General features: G+C 46.3%; 1 protein-coding gene across 4 annotated transcripts; it reads right to left on the bottom strand.

Moving 5' to 3' along the window:
* Positions 1 to 52: 52 nt before the first annotated feature.
* Positions 53 to 22717, bottom strand: LOC125641957 (fatty-acid amide hydrolase 1). 4 transcript variants are annotated; one of them, XM_048862636.2, is made up of 15 exons: positions 22505 to 22715; positions 19593 to 19706; positions 18080 to 18223; positions 16481 to 16614; positions 15766 to 15972; positions 14365 to 14405; positions 12234 to 12358; positions 10954 to 11079; positions 9286 to 9383; positions 8523 to 8622; positions 6425 to 6465; positions 4869 to 4908; positions 2365 to 2473; positions 893 to 1038; positions 53 to 301 (listed from the first exon to the last, which is right to left on the bottom strand). In XM_048862636.2, exons 1-15 carry the CDS (start codon positions 22676 to 22678, stop codon positions 173 to 175), a joined length of 1728 nt encoding a protein of 575 aa, XP_048718593.1. In that variant the 5' UTR covers positions 22679 to 22715; the 3' UTR covers positions 53 to 172. The 4 variants fall into 4 exon arrangements, with proteins under 4 accessions (XP_048718593.1, XP_074987971.1, XP_048718595.1 ...); XM_075131870.1 differs by lacking the exon at positions 22505 to 22715 and adding an exon at positions 22397 to 22498; XM_048862638.2 differs by lacking the exon at positions 22505 to 22715 and adding an exon at positions 20409 to 20556.
* Between the last annotated feature and the right edge of the window lie 4901 nt (positions 22718 to 27618).

The raw sequence follows: 27618 nt of genomic DNA, 5'->3' as shown, positions 1-27618 counted from the left end.
CACCCGCTGCCTGGAAGGGGCAGGATCCAGTGATTAGCCGGAGAACAGAAAGCACCATCAGGTTATTTAATTAAACAAAGGTTGTGCCATTAACTTCACTGCTCGATGCAGATGGCTGGCTGGGGCAGACGAGCAACACTGTAACCCAGCGGCGTTCTACCCTGCCCGCCGTTCAAAGGTTTCTTTGCCTCCTCCGGGTCAGCGTCTCCACCTCCTTCATGAACCGCAGGCATAGCTCCTCCTGCCACGGCAGAGCCACGCACTGCACCGCCACGGGCAGCCCCACTCCTCCCCGGATAGCCTGACAGACAGAGAGAAACAGACTGACACCCGAAGTCCGGGGAAGCCGCCGAGGACGATACAAGTTGTGGTTAGATGTTCGGCTGCGGGTGGGTTTTTCTCCCCCTGTGTTGTCCCAGCTTTGCGCAGACAGCCGGCACAGCAGACCCCGAACGAACTGCCCAATGACCACCACATCCATCATGATCTTGAGCCGTTTAATCAAAACATCTCTATTTATGACACTGTGATCCTGACCTTATCTTTTAGGAGGGGTCAGTGTCTTCCTGTTATCCGGGGGGGATGTTTTTATACCATCCTTGATATCGGGATGTTCTGGTACCATGGGATGTGTGCGCGTGAGTGCTTTGTGCTTAGCACTTCTTAGGAATGTGCATTTCTGCAACATCAGCCCTGTTCTTGCCAGATTCTGTGAACTTGCAGGTAGAGCATGAGGTTTGCTCACAGCGTGACTTTGGCTGACTTTCCTTTATATCAGCAAAGCTTGCCCACGACTTTAGCTCAGGCCTCATACCGGGCCTTTGATACAAGGGCTTCTCTCTCAGGCTCTCTTTCTCCTAAACAAGTCTCCCGAGAGCAGTTAGCCACTGACCTTTACGAAGATCTTGTCCCACGAATCGTTATAGTGTCCTCTATGGGACTTGAGCTCTTCCTCATCCTTCTTCGTCACCGTAGTGACGGGCACAACCCCGGTGGGAAAGTCCAAGTAGTTATACAAAATAGTGTAACTCGCTGCCACTGTGAGAGAGAACGAGAGACGTCACATTCAGGTGACTAATCGGTACGAAGAGCCTCCTTTTGTTTGGGGTACGACACCAAGAGCAAAGATTTTTCATTGGTGATCGACTCCCTTTGTGAGGGAGGCGTTAACATTGTTAGCTTAGAGAAGTTTTCACTGCTGCACGTGAGGAACCAGCATGGTAGGAACAATGGATCATAAAACGCCTGACAGCCCCTCTACATCGGTCTTCTCTTTTGGAGGTCACTCCATCCAAGAATACCTCTTTTCTAGCAGACATCTCTCAAACGCCTGCCAGCGACCCTTCTCTATTCAGGGGCTTATCCCACGTCTATCACCGTGGTATCTGCTCCCAAGATTATTCCATACACAGACTATGCAACTCTCTGTAAGAACCACAGTATTGCGAAAACTTCAGGCTGTGCTGGGGAGGATATTTATAAAACATCGGGGGTAAAATTTTCAAAAGCGTGCAAGCAACTTAGGAGCCTCCGTGCCATTTTCAGAAGTGACTTAGGCACCTAAATACCATTGAGGATTTGGGCCTAAGTCCCATTGACTTCAAAAGGAGTTAGGCCCCCAAATACCTTTGAGGATGTGGACCTATGTGGCTAGGTCTCATTGACTTTCAATGGGACTTGGTCTAAGTTATTTTTGAAAATGGGATGTAGGTGCTTTTGAAAATGTCATCCTGCATCCTTTGCTATGTGTCCTGTGGCTGTGATCTGACTTACAGGTGGACAAGTGTCATCAAAACCAGAGAACTCTGCAAAGAAACCACTGCAGGGAGACTACATTAAACCCTCCGGCATTAGTGCTCGGAAACTGGACCAGCATTGAAAGGAATTTGTAACAAGTGCCTCCTGAACCGGTATCAAAACTGGTTGAGTTACTAGCCTAGACAGGACAAAACCACTCTCGGCATGGAACGAAACCTCCGTCATGCTTTCCAAAACAATACTGAAGATGGTTTGGTCCAATCTACATTAGAACGAACCCATTTTCAGCAATGGTTCAACTTCCTAGCATTGGCAGGGATTTCCATGGAGAAGAAATCTCTTGGTGCTAAGATATACCCTCATGCAGGGGATCTGAGCCTGGGGACTGCGACCACCCTGGTCTTTCCATGTTGCTAAATGTCCTAGCTGGGTCCTAGATAGATCCAAGCTAGAAGGACAGGCGCTCTTGATGTAGGCTAAACTCCAGCCATTTCACAGTGGACTGAGAGGGCTATTAAGCAGAGTAAGAACAGATGAGTCAGAGTTCCTTGAACAACCCAAAGAGTTGAGATGGGCCCAACTCTAGAAGTTCCCAAGGAGTTCTACCTGAGATCTTCCCAGGAAATCCAATCTGAAAAGCAGGGCCCACAATCGGACACAGCATCACATCCAGATCCAGCTTCCTCCATTCGGCGATGAATTCTCGGCAATACTCCTAAGGAGCAAAAAAACACTTGGAGTTCAGCGTTGAGAAGATCATAAAAACGATCCTACCAAGAATATACTTAAAATAATAAACCCAGGGCCAGATCCAAATTCCTGCTCAAGTCAATGAAACAAAAAATCCTTCCCATTGACTTCAACGGTCTCTGGGTCAGGCTCCGGGTTAGCAGGATTGTCAGTGGGGCTCCACCATTAAACAGAGTTTTAAGTGTTCTCGGCAGTGGGAGTTTGCCAGGATCTCTCTCCTCCTGACAAGGCTCCCAGCTATTACAATTTCAGAATAGCAAAGAGTTTTCCAGTCTTTTCTCAAAGCCTGTATATAATAATTAACAGCATTTGGCACCTTTCAACTGCCGATCTCAAAGTGCTTTTTAACAGTGGGTAAACACCAATACCCCTGGGAAACCAAGGCACTCAGCAATCAAATGACTTGCCCAAGGTCATGCAGCAAGCCAACGGAAGAGTCAGGACTAGAACCCAGATCCCCAGTCTGCCCTATCCCCTTCCTCCCACCAGTGAATTGCTGAAGATAAAACACAACCTACGACTGTTAACACACAAGACAGTGTTTTAACAGGTCTGGCTGGAAAGCAATAATTCTGTTTTGTGAAACATTTTGAGGATTCAGAATTTGGTTTCATTCTGTATCTCTCTCTCTCTGGCCAATGGATATTATTTAGACAAAATGGATTGGGTCCAACAGAAGAGACAGAGACACTCTATAGCCTGGTGATGAGAGGACTCAAATCCCTGCTTCAGATCACAGGGTACAGTAGAACCTCAGAGTTACAAACCCCTCGGGAATGGAGATTGTTCGTAATGCTGAATGAAACATTCTTTCAAAAGTTTATAACTGAATATTGACTTTGAAACTTTACTAGGCAGAAGAAAAATGCCGCTTTGAACATTCTTAATTTAAATGAAACAAGCGCAGAAAGTTTCCTTCCCTTGTCAAATCTTTTTTCAAGCTTCCCCTTTATTTTTATTTATTTTTTTTAGTAATTTACATTAACACAGCACTGTACAGGCTCTGCTTTTATTTTTTTCGTCTCTGCTGCTGCCTGATTGTGTACTTCCAGTTTCAAATGAGGTGCGTCGGTTGGCCGGTCAGTTCATAAGTCTGAGGTTCTTCTGTGTAAACCTGGATGTCTCACAACCCAGAGGGCGAGTCTCTCTCTGGTTTTGACCAGAAAACACGGTGTCAAAAAAAGATTCCCGACCAGCTGTAGCTACCAAAACTAAAGTTAGGCTCTTAAATGCCTATTTAAGGTCCTGAATACAAGTGGCTTGATTTTCAGAGCTGCTAAGAATTTGCAACCCCAGTTAAGTCACTTTAGGAACTGCAGGTGATCAGTATCTCTGAAAATTACACCACTTCTATTTAGGAGCCTAAATATGCATTTAGGGTCCCCAGCTTTAGGCACTGGGATTTGAAAGTATCGGCCAAAACACTCCTCGGGAAAGGAGCAGATCCCAAAGCCTTTGTTTAATTTTCTGTCACTCTCAGTTAGAAGACACAGGGAGCAGAGTGTATCCTATGAATTTGCTAACGGTAAAGCTATGGAGCGGAGACCTGATTAGAATATGTGGGAGAGGAGCCTTGTTTTCATACACTGCGAAAATCACAGAACTATCCAGAGGCAATGTGGTCTAGAGGACAGAATCCAGGTCTCAGTCCAGTACTCCAAACTCTACCACCGACCGGCTGGGTGACCCCAGGTAAGTCATGTCTCTCCATGCCTTGGTTTCCCCTCTTATTCGTTGTCTAGACAGTAAGCTCTTTGGGACATGAACTGTTTCTTACCATGTGCATACAGCACCGAGCACAGTGGAATTCTAGGCCTGGTCTACACTCGGAAATTAGGTGAGTAGAACTACATCGTTTAGGGGTGTGAAAAATCCACACCTCTAGGCCACGCAGTTAAACCGACCTAACCCCCACTGTAGACTGCACTAGGCTGATGGAGAATTCTCCCATTAACCTAGCTGCCACCCCTCGGGGAGGTGAAATCCCAACGCCAACAGGAGAACTTCTCGCGTAGTGTTTTAAGTGTAGACAAGCCCCTGATCTTGGCTGGGCCTCTAGGGTCTATCCCACTAATAAATTCCAAGCTTTTTATGATCTCTGAAAAAAGTGTCTCCTTGTTTAGTGGACCCGACCTGGAAGGACACCCCCAATTCAATCCTAGCCTCCAGGAAGATATTTCAGAGCTGACAAAATAAAGTAGCTGAGCAAATATATTGGACTCAATCATGGTTTACCCAAGAAATGTTTAGGGCCCAACCCAAGTAACTGGTAGCCTTTCGGCTGATGTTAACGAGCACTGAATCAGGCCTGACAAAGAAGAATTAAAGAGTGGAACCAACTGCTCCAGATGGTGCTTTACCTCAATCTCACAATGAAGTTTCCAGAGTTCTTTCACTGACCTACAGATGTCAGAAAGAAAATTGAAAGACTTAAAGTCAATTGCAGGAGACAATTAAAAAGAAGCAGCTTTCACACCCCACAATCTGCTGTCATAGTGTGCAATTAAGAAAGTGGGGGAGTGATTATGACTTGACTGAGGCTGGCTATAGACATGGGGGGAAATACAGGTCAATGGGAGTTTTGCCATCAACTTCAGTGAGGCCAGAATTTCATCCATTCTACACTACAAGTAAGGATTTCAGTATTGGGCTGTGGCAGGACAGTCGGGCTACAACACAGCCTGTCAAGGGGAGGCGCCATCAAAGAGACAGCTAGCACATTCCAGACAAGTGTTCGGTGAGAACGGCAAGGTAGATTCTCCATCATTTTTGAATCAAGTTTGGATGGTTTTCTAAAAGATCTGCTGTAGGATTTATTTTGGGGAAGTTCTATGGCCTGTGTTAGACACAGGCTCAGAAAGATTAGATTTTGACTCAGTAAATGTTGGTCAACGATTTCACCGCACACGCACAAACCGATGGGAAAAAGAGATACTTCCATAGGCAATATCTGAAATGGACAGACAGGTGAAGCTAAAGAAATGCTGTTTGAGAACTTAAGAGTTTAATTTAAGGCTATTTACTTTGCATATTTTGACATGTGATGTTGACAATTTGTGTTTGAAGCTTTAGCTTTTCACATCTCGAGGTCTGCTCTCATGACATAATTATCGTCTGACCCCACCCTATAATTTCCTGCAACCATGAAAATTTAAAATCGAGACAAAGAAAAATTCTTTATCACCTATCAAACTTGAATTCTGCCAAGCCTAGTTACAGAGGAGGTTAAACTAGATGACCACAGTGGTCCCTTCTGAACTAACAATCTCTGCACAAAAATGGGTGTGCTTGGCTGTCCAGCTGCCTCTCTCAGCGGTTAGACGGCACTCAAACATCGTATGACCCGACTTTACGATCTAATGGTTTAAAGCGTCACTGATCCCTATTACTGGCCTGAACCGGGGAAGGCTCAGCACCCTCTGCTGGCGTGGAGGGTAACAGGACAGCACTTTATAGACTGGGCTTATTCCCTCCAGAGGGAATTCTCATTTCAGGGCAGACGTTGGGCAAGATTCTCACCCTGCTCTGGCCCCCTTGCATCATGTAAAAGGGCTGGAGCGGTGTAAAGTGTCCCTAAAAGTCCTGGGTTAGGAGCCAGCGGGGGAAGCCGGGGGCGTGATGGAAGGAAGGGTGTCTTAGAGGCAGCGCCCACGTGTGCAGTGCTGCACAGATTCGGGGGCTGTGGCCCATAGGGCAGCCCGGGAAGGTTAACACATAAGAATGGCCACACTGACTCAGACCAACAGTCCATCTAGTATCCTGTCTTCTGACCGTAGCCAATGGCAGGTGCTTCAGAGGGAGCATTTTATTGCGTAGCCATAATAATATGAGGTTAATTTTTAAACTCAAAATTGTAAAAACACAGAAAAAGTAGAGCGAAGCCCTGATGTATTTGTTCAGACTCAGAATTGTTTACCTCTCATTCATGTTTCTCAGGGTGTTTGCTAATCTAGGCTCCTAGAGGAGAAAAAAAAACTGACATGGAATACAGGTTTGTTTCTTTAAATATACGTCTAACAACTCAGATGACTCTGGCTACAACAAATATACATTTGGGAAATTAAAGATGAAATGTGCATGTCTCATGGTTCGAGCAGGGGGCTGGGAGTCTGGACTCCTGGGTTCCATTCCCAGCTCTGGGAAATAGTGTAAGGTAGTGCTTGGAAGAGGGATCCGTGGGTGAGGACTTCTGGAGTCACTTCTTGGTTGCGTGACCTTGGACAGGTCACCTCAAAATGGGGATACCACCGCTTCATCGCTCTCACCTTTTGTCTGCCATGTCCATTTGGAGCACGTCTCTTAGGGTCCATCTACGCTTAAGATGTAATCTGTAATTTCCAGCTCGAGTTTAAATATACCCTTACTATACCTACGTACAGCACCTAGCGCAATGGGGCCCCAGATGTCACTGTAATACAACTAACCAACCCACAGATCTGTGACCAAGCCCAGGTTTTGACCCAAGTCCTGACAAAGCTGGACTGAGTTTTGCTTTTGTACAGAAATCCCACATTGCATAAATTGAGCCTGATTTGACTGGTAATAGACGGAGCGGGGTGAATAATATTCCTGAATAGTTCAGTCAATTATCCCCCTTCACGGCCCCAAGTGATAAACGAAGGACCTGTCAGCACGACTGGTGCATTATTCAGCCAGCGCTGCAGATGGGTGAATACAATTTGTCCAGTAAGTTACCTGTAATTCCCACCCACCCCTGTCTATCAACAGATCATTCACCTCACTATTCAACCGGCTCCACTGGTGAATGTTTTGCTCGGCTCTAGTTCAAGGTCATGGCAAAGTGGGAGAAATTGCCATTCCCTGCCCACTTGGAAGAGAGGCAAGCCCCAGAGCATTCTCCTCCTCTCACTCATGGTACAGCTACACTGCAGCTGGGGGGTGCAATTCCCATTCTGGACAGACACACGTGCACTAGCTTGTATCGAGCTAGCGTGCTAAAGACAGCAGGCTAGTGATCTCAGGACGTACCTATCCCGAGCTGCCATCTGAGACACCATGGCCACACTGCTACTTTTAGCATCTCTATGCCGCTGCGTGTACTGAATGGGGCCATGCTTCCTAGGGAGTGAGAATGGGGTTCCCATCCAGAGACTGCCAGCTAAGCCGAATCACACGAGAAACTGAGACTGAACCTGCCATCCGCAGATCATTGCCATTTCTCTCCCCCTGTGTATATGGCCTGCGTTCTTAGACGGCCAGCTCTTTGGGGCAGAAATGGGGTCTTCCTACGTCTGTGGCAAATGCCCGGGCCTATTGTGGACACTGCCAGAATACAGATAAACAGTAATAATCTCAATACATAGATGAGTGGTGAGTCACCTATTTAAATTAGCTGAATAAATATGTACAGCAAGTGGTGGCCCAGAGGTGGCTGTCACTTGGATGGGCACGGTGCAAAAATCAAAGGAAGTGGGGCTTAAAAGGAGATGCCTTTGTACAGCAGTGGACTGAAAACGGCTGATTAAAGACAAAATGTTTCTATCTTAGGTACTTAGCAAGCCCCCCACGACTGCAGAATCGGAGCATCTCGCAATCGTTAAGTGTATTTATTCTCACATAGGGACTGCTCTCATCCCTATTGTATAGCTGGGGATCTGAGGCCCAGAGAGGCTACATAACTTGCCCCAGGTCACACAGGGAATTGAACCCCTAAGTCTTAGGCTAGCACTCAAACCACTGAACCATTCTAGGTATGATATTTTTTGCAGATAGAAAGAGGCACATGCAGGGGGTTCACCTTGCCCACGGGCTGTCAGATGCCTCCTCCCCCAAACCCTGCTAAACTTCTCAGGGCCAAGTTCTGGCTTACACCACTCTGGCAGCACAAAGGGGCCTTAAAGCGGCAAAATAATATATGCCGACTTTAAGCCCTCTTTACACTTGCAGAGCAGTAAAGGGGTCTCAGTGCAATTTGAGAATCAGGCCCTCAATGCTCCCCTTCGTCACCAGCTGTTCAATACATTCTAAGTAGGTTAGCAATAAATGAACCTTACTATTGGTTTGAGAATCCAGGACAAGAGGCGTCTTAGCCAGCCTGGTGCTTTACACAACAGAAGTAATTGTTTAACGTTGGGATCTTCTAGCTCCCCTTTGCTGAAAGAACAATACATTCAGTTTATTAGGCCTTAAGGCTGCAGCTTTAGTTCTCAGACCATCAGCTCCCCTGTGTGGCATGTTAAAGGACCATATTTCTGAGCTCCATGAAATACTCCATTGGGTTCTCCGGTTTGCTTCTAACATTCCTGAGCAGATCAGCCTACCTAAAATTCAACTCAAAAATTTACGTTCTTAAGCTGCCAATACCACTGATATCAGGGGGTGTCGGCTATCCTCAACATCCAGAAGATCTGCTTTTCTATCTAACTATTCCCCTGCTGCCCCCTCAATCACTACAGCATCTGAGCACCTCACAATCATTAATGGTTTTATCCTCTCAATAGCCCTGAGACAGGAAAGAATTAACCCTCATTTACAAACAGGAAACTGAGGCATAGAAAGGTTAAGTAACTTGCCCAAGGTCTCACACAGAGCGTCTGTGGCGAAGCACTGACCCCAGGGCTTCGGAGTCCCAGTCCAGCACCTTAACCAATAGTTCGTCCTTCACCCCTCTTTGTCACTTGGCCTTACCCAATAGATTATCCTTCGTTCTCATTTGTATTTTTTTAATGAGACCCATATGTACATTTTTAAATTCCTGTGTATCTAGAAATACAGATGCAGATGCACATACACACAGTTGCTCGAGAGGATACTTACAAGCGGTCCAAAAAGGTGGAGGACCCATCTGCAAACAATCCTCTTACAGAAATATCAAACATAAAGTGCTCAACACGACAGGGTTTGAACGGCACCAGCTAAAAGGGACAAATGACAGTGGGGAAGGAGACACTTTAGTGACACAATACAGTGAGTGGCACAGAACTGGGATGGGGGACCGGTTAAGGGCTCCTGCATCTGCACGTTAGCACAATTCACTCACACCCTGTTCACCAGGGTTCACAAGGAATATCTGATGCTCATGTTCCAAACCTAAAAAGCCCCCAAAGGACAAAGAAAGCTGCTATTCCTGAAGCCAGTTACTCTGCACGGGGCAGTGGTGAGCCCGAGTCTGCTTAGAGCACTTGAGCACATAGGGATGGAGCAGCTGTATTAACTTCCACCCATAAAGAGTGTGGCCCAAAGAAAAGCAGATCTGCAGCCAGCAACTGCTCTGCTCACCCCGTATACAGCCCCTGTTCCTAATCCTAGTGGAAACTGGATAAGAAACAAAGACCTGATTTCTTACACTATCATGTCTGTGGTGATCAAAAGGGATCCCCCAAACAATGGGGACCTCTAAGAATTTAATAGGCTCCCAAAGAAATTAAAATCCTACAGAATTTAATAGAGAAAGAGCCTCTCTGTAGGTTTTTTGATATACAATCCTATTCCAGGGATATAGTTGTCTATTAAATCCTATAGGATGGTTTTAACATTGTTATTTTCTATTGCATTGAATAGGACCCTTTCACAAGGGACTGGAGAATTTTAAACAAGTTACTAAAATGGTGCATTTCTCAATTAAAAAAAATTAAAAACCCAAGCTGCACAAAATTACCAGACAAATGACCATTTATTTCTTGCAGTAAGTGTATGCTAACGTCATGGAGGCTGCTTTAAGGATAGCTATATACTGGACCCAAGGGTGAAGTCCTGACCCCATTTAAGTCAATGGCAAAATTCCCTCTGAAGTGTTTAGAGCAGGCTTTATGCACAGAAGCCCTGATTTGTGCTCTTTGGGTGGGATGCTAGCTGAGGCATGAAAGAAATGGGGAAGGCTGATAATGTACACTGACAACAGGCCGCTGGTGAGCCAACCAATAATGTCTCATTGTTTCCTTGTGCTATCCTATCTGTCTCTTGTCTTATACTTCGATTGTAAGATCTCTGGGGCAGGGTCTGTCTTTTTGTTCTCTGTTTGTACAGCGCCTAGCACAACGGGGTCCTGGTCTACGTTCTCTCTAAGCTGCGCAGCAAGCTATCAAGGGCCGCACACGCACACAGCCACAGGGGCCTGGACTGTGGCTGGGGAGAGGCACCTCTCCCCCGGCCCTGGCCCCCGAGCTGCGGCGAGAGAGGGCTGTGAGGGAGTCCTCTCTTCCTGCCGCAACTCCGGGACAGCCTGCACCCCAAGCCCCTCATCCCCAGCCCCACCCTAGAGCCCTCACCCCCCACATCCCAACTCTCTGCCCTAGCCCTGAGCCCCCTCCCACACTCCGAACCCCTTGGCCGCACCCCGCCACACATTACCCCCAAATTGGTGCACATAACAAAATTCATTCCGCACACGAATGTAAAAAATGAGAGGAAACATTGGTCCCGGTCCACAACTAGGGCTCATAAGTGCTACCGCAATACACACAAGTGTATTGTTGTTATAAATACCGTATGGCCTGCATTCTCCAGAAGCTGCTTGGTCTCCAAAACCGCCCGTCTCATGGAAGGACTTGGCATTGTAAAAGAATCAGTGTCATAATATCCTACGCGGAGGGGCCGTGAGCTGGAGAACACCTGGAAGAAAGGGTTTTAAGGGAAGGTAGTTGGTGGCGGTAGTAGGAATGAAAGTGAAGCTTCTACCAAGAACTACAGTCACATTTTAGGCTTTAAAGCCAGGAACATACACCTATTAAATCAATCCCACTGGGCGAGTCTTGCAGGTCCTCTTGTGCCAGCACTCACATCTTCCCTCTGCCCGTATACCAATGGGTACAGATCATAGAAACGTAGGGCTGCAAGGGACCGCGAGAGGTCAGCTCCCTGCAGCTCCCTGCACCAGGGTGGGACCAAGTAAACCTAGATCATCCCTGACAGGTGTTTGTCCAACCTGTTCTTAAAAACCTCCAGTGACAGGGATGCCACAACCTCCCTTGGAAACTTATTCCAGAGCTTAACTAGCCTGAGAGTTAGAAAGTTTATTTTAATATCTAACCTAAATCTCCCTAGCTGCAGATTAAGCCCATTGTTTCTTGACCTACCTTCAGTGGACATGGAGAACAATCGATCACCGTCCTCTTCATAACAGCCCTTGACATATTTGAAAACTTTCCAGGCCCCCCCCCCCCAGTCTTCTGTTCTCAACACTAAACATGCCCCGTTTTTTAAACCTTTCCTCACGGGTCAGGTTTTCTAACCCTTTGATCATTGTGGTTGATTTCCTGTGGACTCTCTCCAATGAATTCCCATCTTTCCTAAAGAGTGGCGCCCAGAACTGGATCCAGTTCTCCAGTGGAGACCTCACCAGGGCCAAGCTCTTCTTGGCCCTGGCGAAGTCTCAGTACCAAAGGCTTATGCGAAGATGGATATAGTTCATTCACATTTGGATAGGAGTTAAAGTTCATATGAAGGATGGTCTTGCAGGTAAAGCCAAAGACTCAGAGAACTTGGTCTCCTCTGACTTGGCCATTATTGCACTGCATTCCCCAAGCAAGTTATTCCCCTGCTGTGTGCCTCAGTTTCCCCACTGGTAAAACGGAGATTATATTAACCTCACAGGAGGGAAGGGAGTTGGGGAGACTTAATTTGTTAATTAGTGCTTTGAGATCCCCCCAGCAGAATGCAAGTGACTGTTATTGCTCTATTTTCAAAGGTAAAGGATAATGAGCTGCTCATCAGCGGGATGCTCTTGGAACATTTCTCGTCCTTCAGAGACCTGTGTGGTTCTTTACCTCCTCGTTGAAGGGCAGGGGCGGCACAGTGGGGTCCAGGTGGAACATGTCTTCACACAGGAGCGCTCTCATGCACAAAGCCAGGCTGTCTACGTCCCTCGCCATTGGCCCTATCCCTACTACAGCTGGAACAAAAAAATCAGAAAGAACATTCATGCAATCAAACAGATGCCCACAAGGTCCATATTCAGGGGGCATAACTTACATAGGAATTGCCATTCAGAATTAGATTGCGGTCCTCCTAGTGCACGACCTGCCTCTGACAGTGGCCAGTACCAGCTGCATCTGAGAAACATGCTAGAAATCCTGCAGCAGGCAAAGATGGGATAATCTGTCCCAGGGGAATGTTTCCTCCTGACCCCAAAATCAGAGGCAGATTTATGCCCTGAAGCATGAGAGTTGATATCTCTGCCAGAACTCTTTCCCACTCCCTCAATTCTTACTATAACAATTCTGGATGTTCTCATTCGCCATGTAAATATAGAAGGCGTCCAGGTATCTCTGATGCTTATTTATTTCATTCATTTCTAATAAAAAAAATTGCCAAACTGTGTTGAGTTTTGTTGTTGGGTTTCTTTTAAGGCTTAACAAGAACCCCCACAGCTCTGTCACAAGTGGAGACGGCCTGAGCTGGAAAAGAGGCAGGGAACTCTGAAGAATTCCAGGAAGAGTTGGTCCAAGCTCCGGCCTGCCGCCAAATCTCTTGCTATGCCTCCGCACTCCAGTGACAGAGGCAACACTTCACAGTTCAGACCTGGAACAGGACATGTGAATCAGTGCCCAGTAAGATAGCAAAGGGATTTGGGAAAGGGAAGTGCCAGCAATCTCAGGAAACCTTCAGATGTTTTTATGGCTGGTCCTTGTGAATAGACTAGTAATCGGGATCTGTCCTTCAGTAAGAACGGACACCAGGTACCATAGAATCATAGAATATCAGGGTGAAGGGACCTCAGGAGGTATCTAGTCCAACCCCCTGCTCAAAGCAGGACCAATCCCCAGCTAAATCATCCCAGCCAGGGCTTTGTCAAGCCTGACCTTAAAAATATCTAAGGAAGGAGATTCCACCACCTCCCTAGGTAACGCATTCCAGTGTTTCACCACCCTCCTAGTGAAACAGTTTTTCCTAATATCCAACCTAAACCTCCCTACTGCAACTTGAGACCATTACTCCTTGTTCTGTCATCAGCTACCACTGAGAACAGTCTAGATCCATCCTCTTTGGAACCCCCTTTTCAGGTAGTTGAAAGCAGCTATCAAATCCCCCCTCGTTCTTCTCTTCCGCAGTCTAAACAATCCCAGTTCCCTCAGCCTCTCCTCATAACTCATGTGTTCCAGTCCCCTAATCATTTTTGTTGCCCTCCGCTGGACGTTTTCCAATTTTTCCACATCCTTCTTGTAGTGTGGGGCCCAAAACTGGACACAGTACTCCAGATGAGGCCTCACCAATGTCGAATAGAGGGGAATGATCACGTCCCTCAATCTGCTGGCAATGCCCCTACTTATACATCCCCAAATGCCATTGGCCTTCTTGGCAACAAGGGCACACTGTTAACTCATATCCAGCTTCTCGTCCACTGTAACCCCTAGGTCCTTTTCTGCAGGCTGTGGCTGAAAACACAGGGTTTTCATATTTGGCCCTTACCAGAACAAGCAATGAAAAAAACCCAATAGCAAAGCACCCTTTATCCAGAATCATGGGCCAGGTGCTCCCTTCAGCACAGAAGTGCCGAATGCAAAATAGAAGAGTCCAAGCAGAGGTACATCTTCACCAGCCACTTGTCCTGCACGGAAGACTCTCAATCTAGGCACTTATATATTCCCCATAACCACACTTTCCCAGGGTCTATAGTTTTCTAGTGTGATCTTCCACACCCCACCTCCCATGCAAGAGCAGCGAACAGGCTACCAAGTTCACATGTCTAGCAAACCCAACCTCTTGACCTGAATACAACCCAGCACATCTCCAGAGAATATCTCAGGGTGGGGTTCTCTCACTCTGGCTAGGTTCTTCTCTCGAGCCCCTAAGGGACACTACGGCCCTTCGCAGATCCCCAACCATGTGGATCTCATTTAAGAGGAGCAAAAACCAAAGAAAGAAAGATTCCCCAATAATCAAAAGACAAAGTCCTACCTGATTTCTGCCCAGCAATACTGGCGACCACTCCTTTCTTGCTGTGGGGAGAATATAAAGACAGACAACAGAGATTTATTTTAAGATCATGGGCAATATTAAGTAAAGTGGAGAACCAGCCGAGATTCTCAGCCACCTTCCTGTGAATTGCTGTTCCTTGATCTGAGCTGGACCCCAACAGCACTTGAAAACAACTAGGAGTTCCTGAGATAAAAGGAATCAGGTCTATTCCTGAAGGCACTGCTTTCTTTCTTCCCGCTTTCACTTGGTCGTGAATGCTGGAGCCAAGTGTATGGAGGATTCCATTAGCCCACGACCACCGTCACACCCTTCCAAAGCATTCACACTTTGGGCTGAAGTTTCGCGGAGTTAAGTCTCTGCCCAAAGGAGAATTTGCATGTGGACAGACCTGGACACAGAAAACCTGGGTTTTAGTTCCAGCACTGCCACTGGTCTGCTGGGTGACCTGGGGCAAGTCGCTCCCCTCTCTGTGCCTCAGTTTCCCCATCTGTAAAATGGGGATAGAGATCTACTGATGATAGAGAGTTAGGTAGTGTTAATTAGGTAGCCATCTCCCACTGAAATGAGAGTTGAGCACCTAATGCCTTTCACTGTCTTTTTAATCCCAGCCTCTCTCTCTTTACGGGAAGGCTACATGTGGTGGGGAAGGAACTACACTGTAAGAGTGCTTCTCGGGGGTTTTGCTTTTGGGAATGAAAGGAGGAATTTGCTGAGTTGTGATAAACTTGTCTGTCAAATGCCAGCATAGAATCATAGAAAAGTAGGGCTGGAAGGGACCTCGAGAGGCCATCAAGCCCAACCCCCTGCACCAAGGCAGGGCTAAGTAAACCTAGCCCAACCCTGACAGGTGTTCGTCCAATCTGCTCTTAAAAACCGCCACTGATGGAGATTCCACAACCTCCCTTGGTAGCCTGTTCCAGAGCTTAATTGCCCTGGTCATTAGAAAGCTTTTCCTAATACAGCTTCTTTTCTGCAGTTGAAGCCTGTTACTTCTTGTCCTGCCTTCAGTGGACATGGAGAACAACTGATCCCCGTCCTTGTTATAACCACCCTGAAAGTATTTGAAGTGTCCCCCGCACAGTCATCTCATCTCAAGACCCAACATGTCCCCTTTTTTTAACCTTTCCATGTAGGTCAGGTTTCTAAACCTTTTCTCAGATTTGCATGATCATTGTGCATGGTGGAAGAGGTGCCCACTCAGCATGCTGCCATAGTGAAGTTACGCAGTGTCATACTTTAGACACAGGCAAAATCCTGGTCCCACTGAAGTCAATGGCAAAACACCCCACTGACGTCAGTGGGTCAGGGTTTCCACCCCGGAATGGTTTTCACTGAAGCATGAGTTACTACGAGGCAGCAAGACCCAGCGATACACAGTACCTCAGTCTTCCCCCAGTGGCTTTGAGCGCACAAATCCCACAGAAGGCAGCTGGGAAACGGAGGCTTCCTCCTACATCCGTCCCAATGCCCAGGATGGATCCACCGCTGCTAATCAGCGCCCCTTCTCCTCCGGAGGAGCCGCCAGGTGTCCTGGTGTGGTCCAGAGGGTTCACTGTCTGGCCAAAGATTAAATTACTGCAGTCGAAGCTGAAAGGGATGGGAAGAGAAAGAACATCAGGTACACACAAGGCTCACTTAAAACCTGATCCAACGTCCATTGACCTCAATGACAGTCTTTCCGTGGACTTCAATAGGCTTTGCGTCAGGCCATTATAGTGTAATAGAGTCATCACTTACAGTAGATTTCCCTTCCCCCATTTAGCTAATTACACTGTAATTAACATGATCTTTTCCAGTTAAGTTTTTTAGATAAGTGTGGGGGGACAGGAAGAGGGGAAATAATATTAATTTTTTAAAAAGTCCACTTATTTGTAGAAATTTAAATTAATTCTATTTTGAACAGCTCTAAAACTGGCTGAAAATGTAGGGGGAAATTGAGGGAGGGAATCATTTTGCCCCCCCCCCCCTCCATTTTTCATTCAAATTAGAAATACCATCAACATTTTTTTCACTGAAATTTCAACCAACTCTAGTTACGTATAAAGACGCTAAAGAAACAAAAATGGGTCAGATCCAATCCAAGGATTCCAGTTACTTTAACAGGGACTGGGGAACGTTGGTCTTCACAAACGGAAGTGCCCCCTGTCTCTTTAACACTTGCACCAACACGCAGTCCTCAGCAGCAGGCTGATTGAGACGCTTCGCAAACCCCAGGGTGGAATCGTGGCCCTGAAAAAAATCAAAGGAAAAGAGACGGTCGATTCAAACTTCCAAATGGAGGATTGCAATTTTCTCACAATTAAGCAGCAGTGTTTGGCACAGTCTACTTTATGAAGCGACGTATGCGTGCGTGTGTATGTCTGCATGCACAACAGTGTGCGTATTCATGTGTACACACACACACTTTAGAAGAACATTTCAAACTGGCTTGGGGAGACCCATTGCCATGCAGAATGATGCCTGTCTGAAGCCCCCCGGACAAAAATAAAGAGGGGGAGAAGTGGTCAACAGGAGAGTATCAGGTCACAAGGTCACATTGTAAGGAGAGTGATCACTTTAGATAAGCTATTACCAACAGGAGAGTGGGTTTGTTTGGGGAGGGGGGCGTGGGGGGGGGAGAAAACCTGGATTTGTGCTGGAAATGGCCCACCTTGATTATCATACACATTGTAAGGAGAGTGATCACTTTACATAAGCTATTACCAGCAGGAGAGTGGGGTGGGGGGAGAGAAAACCTTTTGTAGTGATAAACACCCATTTTTTCATGATTTGTGTGTATAAAAACAAACATCTGTATTTTCCACAGTATGCATCAGATGAAGTGAGCTGTAGCTCACGAAAGCTTATGCTCAAATAAATTGGTTAGTCTCTAAGGTGCCACAAGTCCTCCTTTTCTTTTTAGATCACAAGGAGCGATTCTAGCATCTGCTCATAGCTAAACTTGGAAGGATTCGATTTTTAAACTGGTAAATTTCAGTCATGTTGCTTGCACTGTACAAGCACAAAACTAGGAAAAAATATTTCCAATAAAATTGAAATGTACAGATAGGCAAAGTAAAAAACAAACAAACAAAAGCAATGCTGCTTGAGAACCTAGAGTCTGATTTAAGGCTATTTGCTTTGTATATTTTGACACACAATGTTGACAATTTGTGTTTTAAGGGTTATAAAAGCTTTAACTTTTTGAATCTCAACAGCTGCTATCATTAATGACTGTCTGACCCCTGCATTGTCTGATCCCCCCATAATTTTCTGCAACCGTGAAAACTGTATTTGATAAAAATAAAAAAAATGCTTAAAAAAAATCAAACACGGATATTATCCATCAAAATGATAAAAAAAAACCCACGGCATTCTGCCAACCCTACTCGCAGCTAAATACTTTCCTAATATTGCTTTCCCATGCAAGCAATTCACAGGGTGGGTTGCAATTGTTACTGAGAGGGAGGTGTCCTGTGAGATGATTTCTCTATGAAGAGGTTGCATACATTATGGAAATGTTTGTGAGCACCTGTCTTAACCCATCCAGGTATTAACTGACAGAATATGCCTGACCCAGAGGCTGCTACCGACATTACAAATCATGAAGATATAGACAGCTGAAGATAAGTGAATAAGAAAGCGTTTTGCTCACAACATTCCATTGGGCTTATGATCCTGCAGCTCTCAGGCAACTAGCTGATGTGTGCTGTACCTTGCAGTTAATGGAATCCTTTATACTGACTGGGATCCCATACAGCAAGTCCTTCTTCTCCTGCCTTTTCACTTGCTGAAGCTGGGATTCAGACTCCTGGAGGTAATCAGTCACACAGTTGACTTCCTTGGTCACTTGAAGGGCCTTCGGAAAGCACACAAAGCCAGTGAGGGAGACAGTCATTCCAGAGATAATCCCACAACCAGGCCATGTTCTGAAGCTGCCTACATCAGAGCAGAAAGTAGCTCTGTCAATTCTTTGCCCCACTCAGGCAGCTTTATCTGAGGACAATTATTTCTGGATGTGTGTGAAATGATCATTAGGGAAAGACACCGAGACACAATCTCAGATGGTATGTCTACAATTAGATGGGATTCTCCCACCAGTTCAGATGGACAAAATTCTTCTGTCGACCTACTGCTGTCTACATGGGGACTCAGGTCGGCTTAACTAAATTGCTCCAGGGTGTTGATTTTTCACACCTCTGAGCCATGTAGATGGGTCACTCTGATTTTCTAGTGCAGACCAGCCTTTACACTGATGTATTCCAGAAGGGTTATCCTCATTGACACCAGCTGAGGATCTGGTACAGAGAGTGCTTCAATTTATTTGGAGAAGTGTCTGTGATTATATTTTTAAAATAATGGGTTGGACATTAACTATTTGGTTGTTTTTTTTTAAATAAAGTCAATTCTAAGTACATGTCAAAGTTTACTAGCCATGATTAAGGATATGATTTTGTCACAGAGGTCACGGATTCCATGATTTTAGCAGACCTCAGTGACTTCTGGCTCCGGCTGCCAGCCTCCCACCGGGGCTTGGCTTCCATGATTCATTATTTATTGTCCACATCCTGCCCACGAATTTTAATAAAAAATCCCCATGCCAAAATCTTAACCTTAGACACGGTGATGGAGGACAATGAAAAGTTTGATGTTTTATTTGCCCATAAAAATAAGTTGGTCAAATGGATGTATTGATTTTTGGAAGGCAGAAACCACCATGCCCGAATCCATGTAGGCAGATGGCGTGACAGCGTGGGGCCTCGTTGATTTCACTGCCTCACAAGCATCAACCCATACAAGTCCCTTTGCACAACTGGGGCTTTACTGTTCTTTATTTACCTTAGCATGAGTTGTAGAATACTCCACAGCAGTTCCCCTAGCTTGGGGCAGTGCAGGACTTTGTTAGCAAATCTGGCTTTTTCACGAGTCAGGTCGTGACGTGGTGAAGGATACAAACTTTCAGAATGTTAGCTTGCTTCATAAGCTCTTTTGGGACACAGATTGAGCCTAGACACTGCCCCATTAATAGCTTTTCTTTGCAGTCATCTCGAATTCTGAGTAATTCGGAACATCCCCTTTGTTTCAACTGAATTGTTTGGAAAGGCTTAAGCCTTCAGCCCCAACCACATATTCTGTTTGCACTGAGCAATGCTCTCTTTTCAGATCTCCAAGCACAAAATCACACCGTCTGATTAGCAACAAGCCTTGGAAATAGGTGCATTCCTCACCTTGTCCACGTAGGTATAGAAGACCCAGTCTGGAGAAAGAGAACCATCCCGGAGTTTCTCAGAGAGTTCCACCAAGGTGAGAGAGAGGATTGGGTCTGCATCTACATCAGGATTCTGAGGGAGGAATTAAACACGGAATCCACACGTCTATACTTGTGAAGCGCTGGGGAACGCTGCTGGGCTCTCAAACAGCTGCTGCAATCTGCCCCAGAGATGGATCTATTTTGGCAGCACTTGCTGCCGTCTCTGTGTATAATCTATGTTAAATAAAACACCCCTTAAAGGTGCACAGTTAAGGCTGCAGAACAGCCATGATGCTCTGGTTGTCATACGCTCTGAATTTTTCAAAACCAGCCGCCTCTGGCCTGACTTTCCCCATGCTTGCTGTCTGCCTAAAAGTCTTTTTAGAAGTTCTAACAAAGTCGTTTCTTCTGGTTTTGCATGATGGAAGGGTCAAAGCCAGCACAATTTCCCACCCTGAATTAAAAAAAACAAACAAAAACTAAAACCACTTTTTAAAAAAATCTTGCTACAGCAAAAATAGAACAAACAGTGAATATTAACACAGAGAGACCCCAGTTCTGCCATTTGGTGTCGGGGGATGCCGTGTGGTGTAAGGGTCAAATGGCAGAACTGGGGCCATGCTCCTTGGATTGAGCAGAACAAGTGTAAAAACAGACAAGTAACAGCTGGCTCAAAGGTCACTTCTGGGGAAGCTCTGGGCAGGTCAGAGAGCTAAACAGCCCCCAGGCCTCTCTCAAAGATCATGAGAGACTCTCAGGCACTATGGAAAAAAGCAAATAAAAACAGAAGTACCTTAGGCCCTTTCATCTCTTAGGCTTGTATTTTAGTCCAGACCTTCCCGCTTTCCCAAGCCCCTCCTTTAACTTTCCAGCCTCCTGGACACAAACTCAGGGCTCAGTCCTGCAGGCAGCTGAGTGCCTCGGACCCTGACCCAGCAAAGCACTTCAACCATGTACTCGCAGCCTCAAAGTTCCGAAGTCTCAGCCGAAGCCACTAGGTTTAATCACATGCCTAAGTTGCGAGGCTGGATCAGGGACAGAGGTCAGTCCTCAGCAGCCTGCAGGACTGAGCATTTGGCTCAAACACTGACGCCTGTAGGTTAATTTACAAACATACCTAAGAATGATTATGGAAGCAGAGCACTAGTTATCTCTGGAACTCATCCACGCTTACCTTCTCTAGGTTCAAATTCCCCGGTGGCAAAAGTTACACGGTAGAACCTTGTTCATCTCAAAATGAAAACTGGCTTTGAAGCAAACCTCCCTCCCCCGGCGAGCTGAACACACCAGAACTGCATTTGGGCCCATGTGCAATGAAAACCTCTATTTTCCCTTGCCATATATCACGAGCACTGAAATCTGAATCGATCCAAATCTCATTTCTCTAAAGAAATTCTGCATCCTGAATATTATTCAGGTAATAAAAAGACGGAACTCTTCCACAGCATCAGTAGATCTCAGAAAGCTTTACAAAGGAGGTTAGAATCTTTATCCCCATTTTACAGATGGGGAAACTGAGGCACACAGGCAAAGCAACTAGGCCCAAAGTCCTCCAGCAGGCTAGGTCTTCTGACTCCTAGGCCATAGCTCTATCTAGCAGACCACACTGCCTTCCTAAACAGCAGGGGCCTACTACACCTGATCAACTACCTGCCTTTATTTCTGAATCTATTCATCCTGGTGAAATACACTAATGATCGCAGACCAGTGAGACTCTGGCACTGGTGCTTTCCCATCACAGAGTTAAAGTGGGCAGAGGTGACGCAAGATGTGGCTGCAATTAGGATGCAACCTTTGAGGCATCAGATGTTTAAAAAAACCTGTACAAATCTGCTCTCTCCAGTTTTATAACCCTGCCACATGCGATGCACGTGGGCTGTTCACCAGCCAAACTCGCTAATCAGCCTTGCGATTAAACTGCACCAAGCATGGGCAAACAAACGGGGACTAGACGGAGGAGCCAAATTCACTGACATTAAGCCTGCAAGGTGATCCGGCCTCTCTTTTCTTGCTTCTGGTCTTGCTGGTGCACGGGGAATTGAAGTGCACATTGGCCACAGCTCCCCTCCCCCCGGCCAGTTGTACTTCCTCCCTAGCAAAAGCACTGTTAGGAACAAAGACACAATGCTGGAAAGCCAGGGAGCTGGCAGTTAATGTTCAATTCACTCTTAATGCATTGCCCCCCTGCGTCTGGAAAAGTCCCACAGAACTCAGCAGAGAATTAACTCCCCCGCTGTAGAGTTCTCTATTGAACAAGTTCCATAGGGGTTTGGGATCGTTTCCACTAAACCCTATTCCAGGGGCGGCCAAACCGCAGCTCGCAAGCCACATGCGGCTCTTTCCCATTTCCAGGGCAGCTCACAGAGGCCCCCCCGCAATTCTCCACCCACCACACCAGGGCAGGGGGGGGGCTCGGAACTTCAGCCCTGTAGGAGACACCTGCCCGGGCTTGGGGCTTGAGCAGGAAGGGGGCTGAAGCCCCGAGCCCCAGAGGGCGACTCCCACAGGGCTGAAGCCCCGAGCCCCCGCAGGAGCCCTCCCCGCAGGGCCGAAGCCCCCCCCCCCCCCCCGGCATGCCCAGCTCTGGAACTTCTGAAGATGATCGTGGGCGGCTCAGAGGGTCCCTACATTTACCCCCCCCCCCCCACTGCCTTGCGACAGGGCCCTGGGGGTTTCTCTTTCGGACAGCAGCTCCCACCCACCCCTGCCCTGCCGCCCGGTGGCAGCTGAGCACTTGGGCGTCTCGCTGCCCGCCGGCCACGGACAGCACGCACCAGGCACCGGGGCATCCCCGGCCCGGCTGCGGGCAGGTGCCGGGAGCCCGCGGGTCCGGGCCCGGCGGAGTCTGGCTTGGAACTCAGCCCGGAGCAGGAGCATCGGGGCGCCCACCTGCTCCCGAAACCGCGCGGCGGCCTTCTCCATCCGCCCCAGCGCCAGCCCCCGCCGCCGGCCAGCCTCGGCCGCCGCCCGGCGGAGCCCGCTCCTCCCGCGCCAGCGGAGCAGCAGGGCGGCGGCGGCCGCGCCGCCGAGCAGGGCCGAGACCGCCGAGGCGCCCGCTCCCATCGCGGCTCCGCGTGTGAACGCCCGGGCCGCGGCGTTCCCAGGGCAGGATGCAGCTGCTCCGCCGGCAAGGCAGACGCATGCGCGTGTCGCTTCCGCCGTGTGCAGGAAAGCAGTGCGTGTCCTTGTGCAATGCAGCCCCCGAGGGTGTGTGTGTGGGGGGGGGTTCCTCTGACAGCCCCCCCTCCCCCGGCCTCTCTGAAGCGGAGCAAAACGCTGCTGACGAGCACAGCTTGCACCAAGCGGCCGGAATTTCCAGGGGATCCCCCCCCCCCAGCTCCCCAGCAATGATCTTAAATTGGGAAAAGGCCTGCATTACCCCTCTGCGCTGTACTATGCGGGGAGGGGGGCTTAAAAGCTCCCCTGCATTGCCTGAAAGATTCTGCAGGCCTCTATCTTTCAAACTTTCAACACCATGGGGGAGAGATAGCTCAGGGGTTTGAGCAGGGTTGGGAGTTCAATCCTTGAGGGGGCCATTTAGGGATCTGGGGCAAAAATTGGGGATTGGTCCTGCTTTGAGCAGGGGGTTGGACTAGATGATCTCCTGAGGTCCCTTCCAACCCTGATATTCTATGAAACTGGGGAGGGATTGCGTTAGCCACGGTCAAGCTGATGGACCTGTTAACAAGCCTCGCTGGTCCCTCCCTGCCTCCCGGGATACAGGTTCATTTCCCAGATTGGCTTGACTTTTGCTGTAAGAGAATAATGTGAATAGTGTGTCTGTTTCCCCCCTAGGATCCCGGACAGGTGTGGCAGAGTGGAAACTGAATTTGAGCCCATCTGTAACTTCTCAAAATGGCAAGAATAGGTTCTTAGTTTTAATGAGTTAATTAATTAATGGTTTTAGTTAATGTATTGGTTTGATCCCTTTAGTCAAGTTTTAATTTATGGTTGAAGCACACACAGATATTCACCCTTGATTTAAAGCCTAGGTAATCTGTTCCAGTGGCTTCTCAGCTAAAGAATTTGCATCTTATTTCCAGTTTGAATTTCAAACTTTTGGTCTAAATTCCACACTCCACTCTAAAGTAATAATGTCTTACTACACTAATCCCTTTATAAGGAATATGGCACCGTTCTTATAGTATATGGGAGAGGACAACTATCCTTTGGATGCGGCTGTACTTTAGAGAGAAGATAAGGTGTATTCCAAACCTATCTGTGTGATCACAGTTTCGTGGAAAAGGGAGGAAAGTCATTGCTTACAGATAATTTACCAAGAAGACACTAAACCTGATTTGTAGCAAACCTGAGGTCAGATTACAAAGGCCCAGATCTATGTTTAGTGAAATACACTCAACAATCTGGTCTATCATTTCCCTTTCATTAACAATGCTGCCATGTGATGAGCAGGAAGGTTCTCTCATGGATTGGCAACTGGTTAAAAGACAGGAAACAAAGGATAGGAACAAATGGTCAATTTTCACAGTGGAGAGAGGTAAATAGCAGGGTCCCCCAAGCATCTGTACTGGGACCTGTGCAGTTCAATGTATTCATAAATGATCTGGAAAAGAGGTAAGCAAGTGAGGTGGCAAAGTTTGCAGATGATACAAAATTACTCAGGATAGTTAAGTCCAAAACAGACTGTGAAGAGTTACAAAGGGATCTCACAAAACTGGGTGACTGGGCAACAAAGTGGCAGCTCACGAAAGCTTATGCTCAAATAAATGTGTTAGTCTCTAAGGTGCCACAAGTCCTCTTGTTCTTTTTGCGGATACAGACTAACGCGGCTGCTACTCTGAAAAGTGGCAGATGAAATTCAGTGATGGGAAATGCAAAGTCATGCACTTTGGAAAACATCCCAACTATACCTAGAAAATGTTGGGGTCTAAATTAGCTGTTTCCACTCAAGAAAGAGATCTTGGAGTCATCGTGGATCGTTCTCTGAAAACATCCGCTCAGTGTGCAGTGGCTGTCAAAAAGCGAACAGAATGTTAGGAACCATTAGTAAAGGGATAGATAAGAAGACAGAAAGTATCATAATGTTACTATGTAAATCCATGGCACGCCTACATCTTGAATACTGTGTGCAGTCCTAGACACCCCATCTCAAAAGAAGATCTATTAGCACTTGAAAAGATACAGAGAAGGGCAACAAACATGATTAGGGACCCGCTTCCATATGAGGAGAGATTAAAAAGACTGGGACTGTCCAGTTTGGAAAAGAGACAATGGGCGGGGCGGGGAGGGGGATAAGATAGAGCTCTATAAAATCACGACTGGTGTGGAGAACGTAAATAGAGAAGTGTTATTTAGCTCTTCATATAACACAAGAACCAAGGGTCACCCAATGAAATTAACAGGCAGCAGGTTTAAAACTAACATAAGGAAGTATTTCTTCACACAATGCACAATCAACCTGTGGAACTCAGTGCCAGAGGATGTTGTGAAGGCAAAAAATGTAACTGGTTTAAAAGAGAATTAGATAGGTTCCTGGAGAATGGGTGCATCAATGGCTATTAGCTAAGATGGTCAGGGATGCAACCCCATGCTCTGGGTGTCCCAAGCCTCTGACTGACAGAAGGTAGGACTGGACGACATGGGATGGATCACTGTGGAATTGCCCTGTTCTGTTCATTCTCTCTGAGGCATCTGGCATCAGCCACTGTTGGAAGACAGGGTACTGGGCTAGATGGACCATTGGTTTGATCCAGTGTGGCTGTTCTTACGTTAGGTTCTGATGCGTGTACACAATTATCCAAGTTTTCATCATTTCTGTGTTTTCTTCACTACAAGTCTCCTCTGCAGAAAAATGAGGTTAAAATAGTTCCCTAAGAATAGGGCTGGGCACAAATTTTCCACGTAACCCTTTTTTTTTAGAGATGGAAAATTTTTCTTTTTTTGGACAAAATGCAAAGTGTCTGCTTTCTGCAAAAAAAAAAAAAATAATCAATTTTCGTTCATGAGGAAACTATTTTGTGGGTGTGTGTGTGGTTTTCAGCCATTTTCAGCTGACCTATGGTTTTGTTTGGTTGGTTTTTAATAAAAAGTCAAAATGTTCTGTGGAAAACCATTTTCTATCTAGCGCTTTTCCTTAATCATTTGTAAATGTTGGGTTATTGGATCATGGGAATGCTGACATGCTGGTATTGGTGTTATTTTTTCCTCTTCAGAAATGATCAAAATAGTGTTCCACCTTTCTGACTTGAGCAGTTCGTCAATTGTTGGTGTACTGTGGTTTGTTTCCATTAGGAGGAGGGCTTGATGATGGATCTTTGATGCGTCAAGGAAACTTAACTCAACCCATAAAAATACCAGCAAAGAATTACACAGACTTTGTACAGATAAAGGGAAAAGATCAAGTGCTGGCTACACAAAGTGCATTATTTGCAGTGGTGCGGTTTTTAAAAATATAGCTATAAAAATAATTTTCTGGCTTTCTTCCCACTTAACTATATTGTAGTACATGAAAACAAGGAAACTTACAATTAGGAGTCATCACTTTTAAGGCCAGAAGGGACCATCCTGATCTCTGTATAACACAGGCCAAAGAAACTCATACGATGATTTCTGCTTCAAGCCAGTCACTTCTGGTGAGTGTGTCCGTTAGAAAGACATCCAGGCTGGATTCACAGACTTCAAGTGATGGAGAATCCACCACAGTACTAGGTAAATTGATTGAAAAAGACCCTGAACGCTCATCTGAAATGACACCCATCGGACTTGTTTTGGTTTGAAGTTGTGTCTCTCTTCCCTTCTGAATTGTCTGCTGGATACCTCTTGTGACCCAACAAAGTAATGAAACCTACAGCAATCCTGTGCCCAAATGCAGAATTCTTGTAAGTTTCGATACATTTTCAGCATTAAAAATAGCAGTGTGGATGTTGTGGCTTGGGGTCTCAAGCCCACAATTGTCCCTGGATCGAAGCTCAGACGGTTAGCCCGAGTGTCTGCAGGAACTGCTAACTGAATCTGTCTACAGGGATGGACAGTTCATTCCCAGCTGTAGCCATATCCTGTGAAACCAACCAAACCCTACTAAGTTGCTGGTAATTTATGTAGCTGTGAATACAGAAGCTATGGTTTTATTTGTAGTGCAGCCCTCTGGCCATATTAGAAATCAGAACAAAACAAATGCAAGGTAAGGTGAAGGTTTTGTGCTTGACAACTTTGATAGTAACTATTTTAATTTTCAAATACTTGTTCACAATGGGTGTTACTAGGCTAATAAGATAAAGACTACCTGTGACTGTTAGAGGTTTAAAATTAGGGCTAGTTGAAATTTTTCTGATGAAATGAAATTTATCATGCAAATTGTCTGCTTTTGACTGAAAATTCTAATATTTTATCATAAAAAGTATTTATTCTGGCTGAAATTTCACCAAAACATCAATTTTGTAGTGATTTTTTTTGATAAAAATGAAAAATAATTAACTGGGGGGGGAAGGGGAGTATTTCCCAACCAGCTCAGTTTAAAATCCCTAGTTTTTTAAAGGCTGTCAAATTTTAAAGGGGGGACACACCCAAACTGTAAATTGAAGTTGTTGAAAGAGAGACAATAACATGAATTTTTTGAGTAATGAGTTCCTACAATTCTGGCTATGTCTGAACTTCCATTTTTTCCCCCCATTCCATTGGCTTTCTCTGTAATGGTTTAACACTGGATTCACACCACTGTTAGCCAAATAAATAAGAGCAAAGTAGTGTTGTAAGCAGGACATTGCCCGGTATATGGGCCTTGTCCATGGTGGATTTAGATCCAGGCTGGAATAAACTTGCTCCTGACGACAGACTGATGGCTTATTCTTAGCAACTTAAAGTTTTAAAACCATCAGCCTTTCCTCATTAACACACCCCGCTCCTTTCACCCTGGCCCTGACGCACCGATCTCACGCGTCTACACTGCAAAACCAAACCACAGCAGCGAGTCTGACCTCGGACTTGTGCTACACGGCTGAAAATAGCAGTGTAGGTGTTCCTGCTTGTGTAACCCACACACCTCT

This window comes from Caretta caretta, chromosome 8 (assembly GCF_965140235.1).
Source record: "Caretta caretta isolate rCarCar2 chromosome 8, rCarCar1.hap1, whole genome shotgun sequence".
Lineage (NCBI taxonomy): Eukaryota > Metazoa > Chordata > Testudines > Cheloniidae > Caretta > Caretta caretta.
The sequence above is the reverse complement of the archived record's forward strand: the minus strand, read 5'-3'. Positions and strand labels throughout refer to the sequence as shown.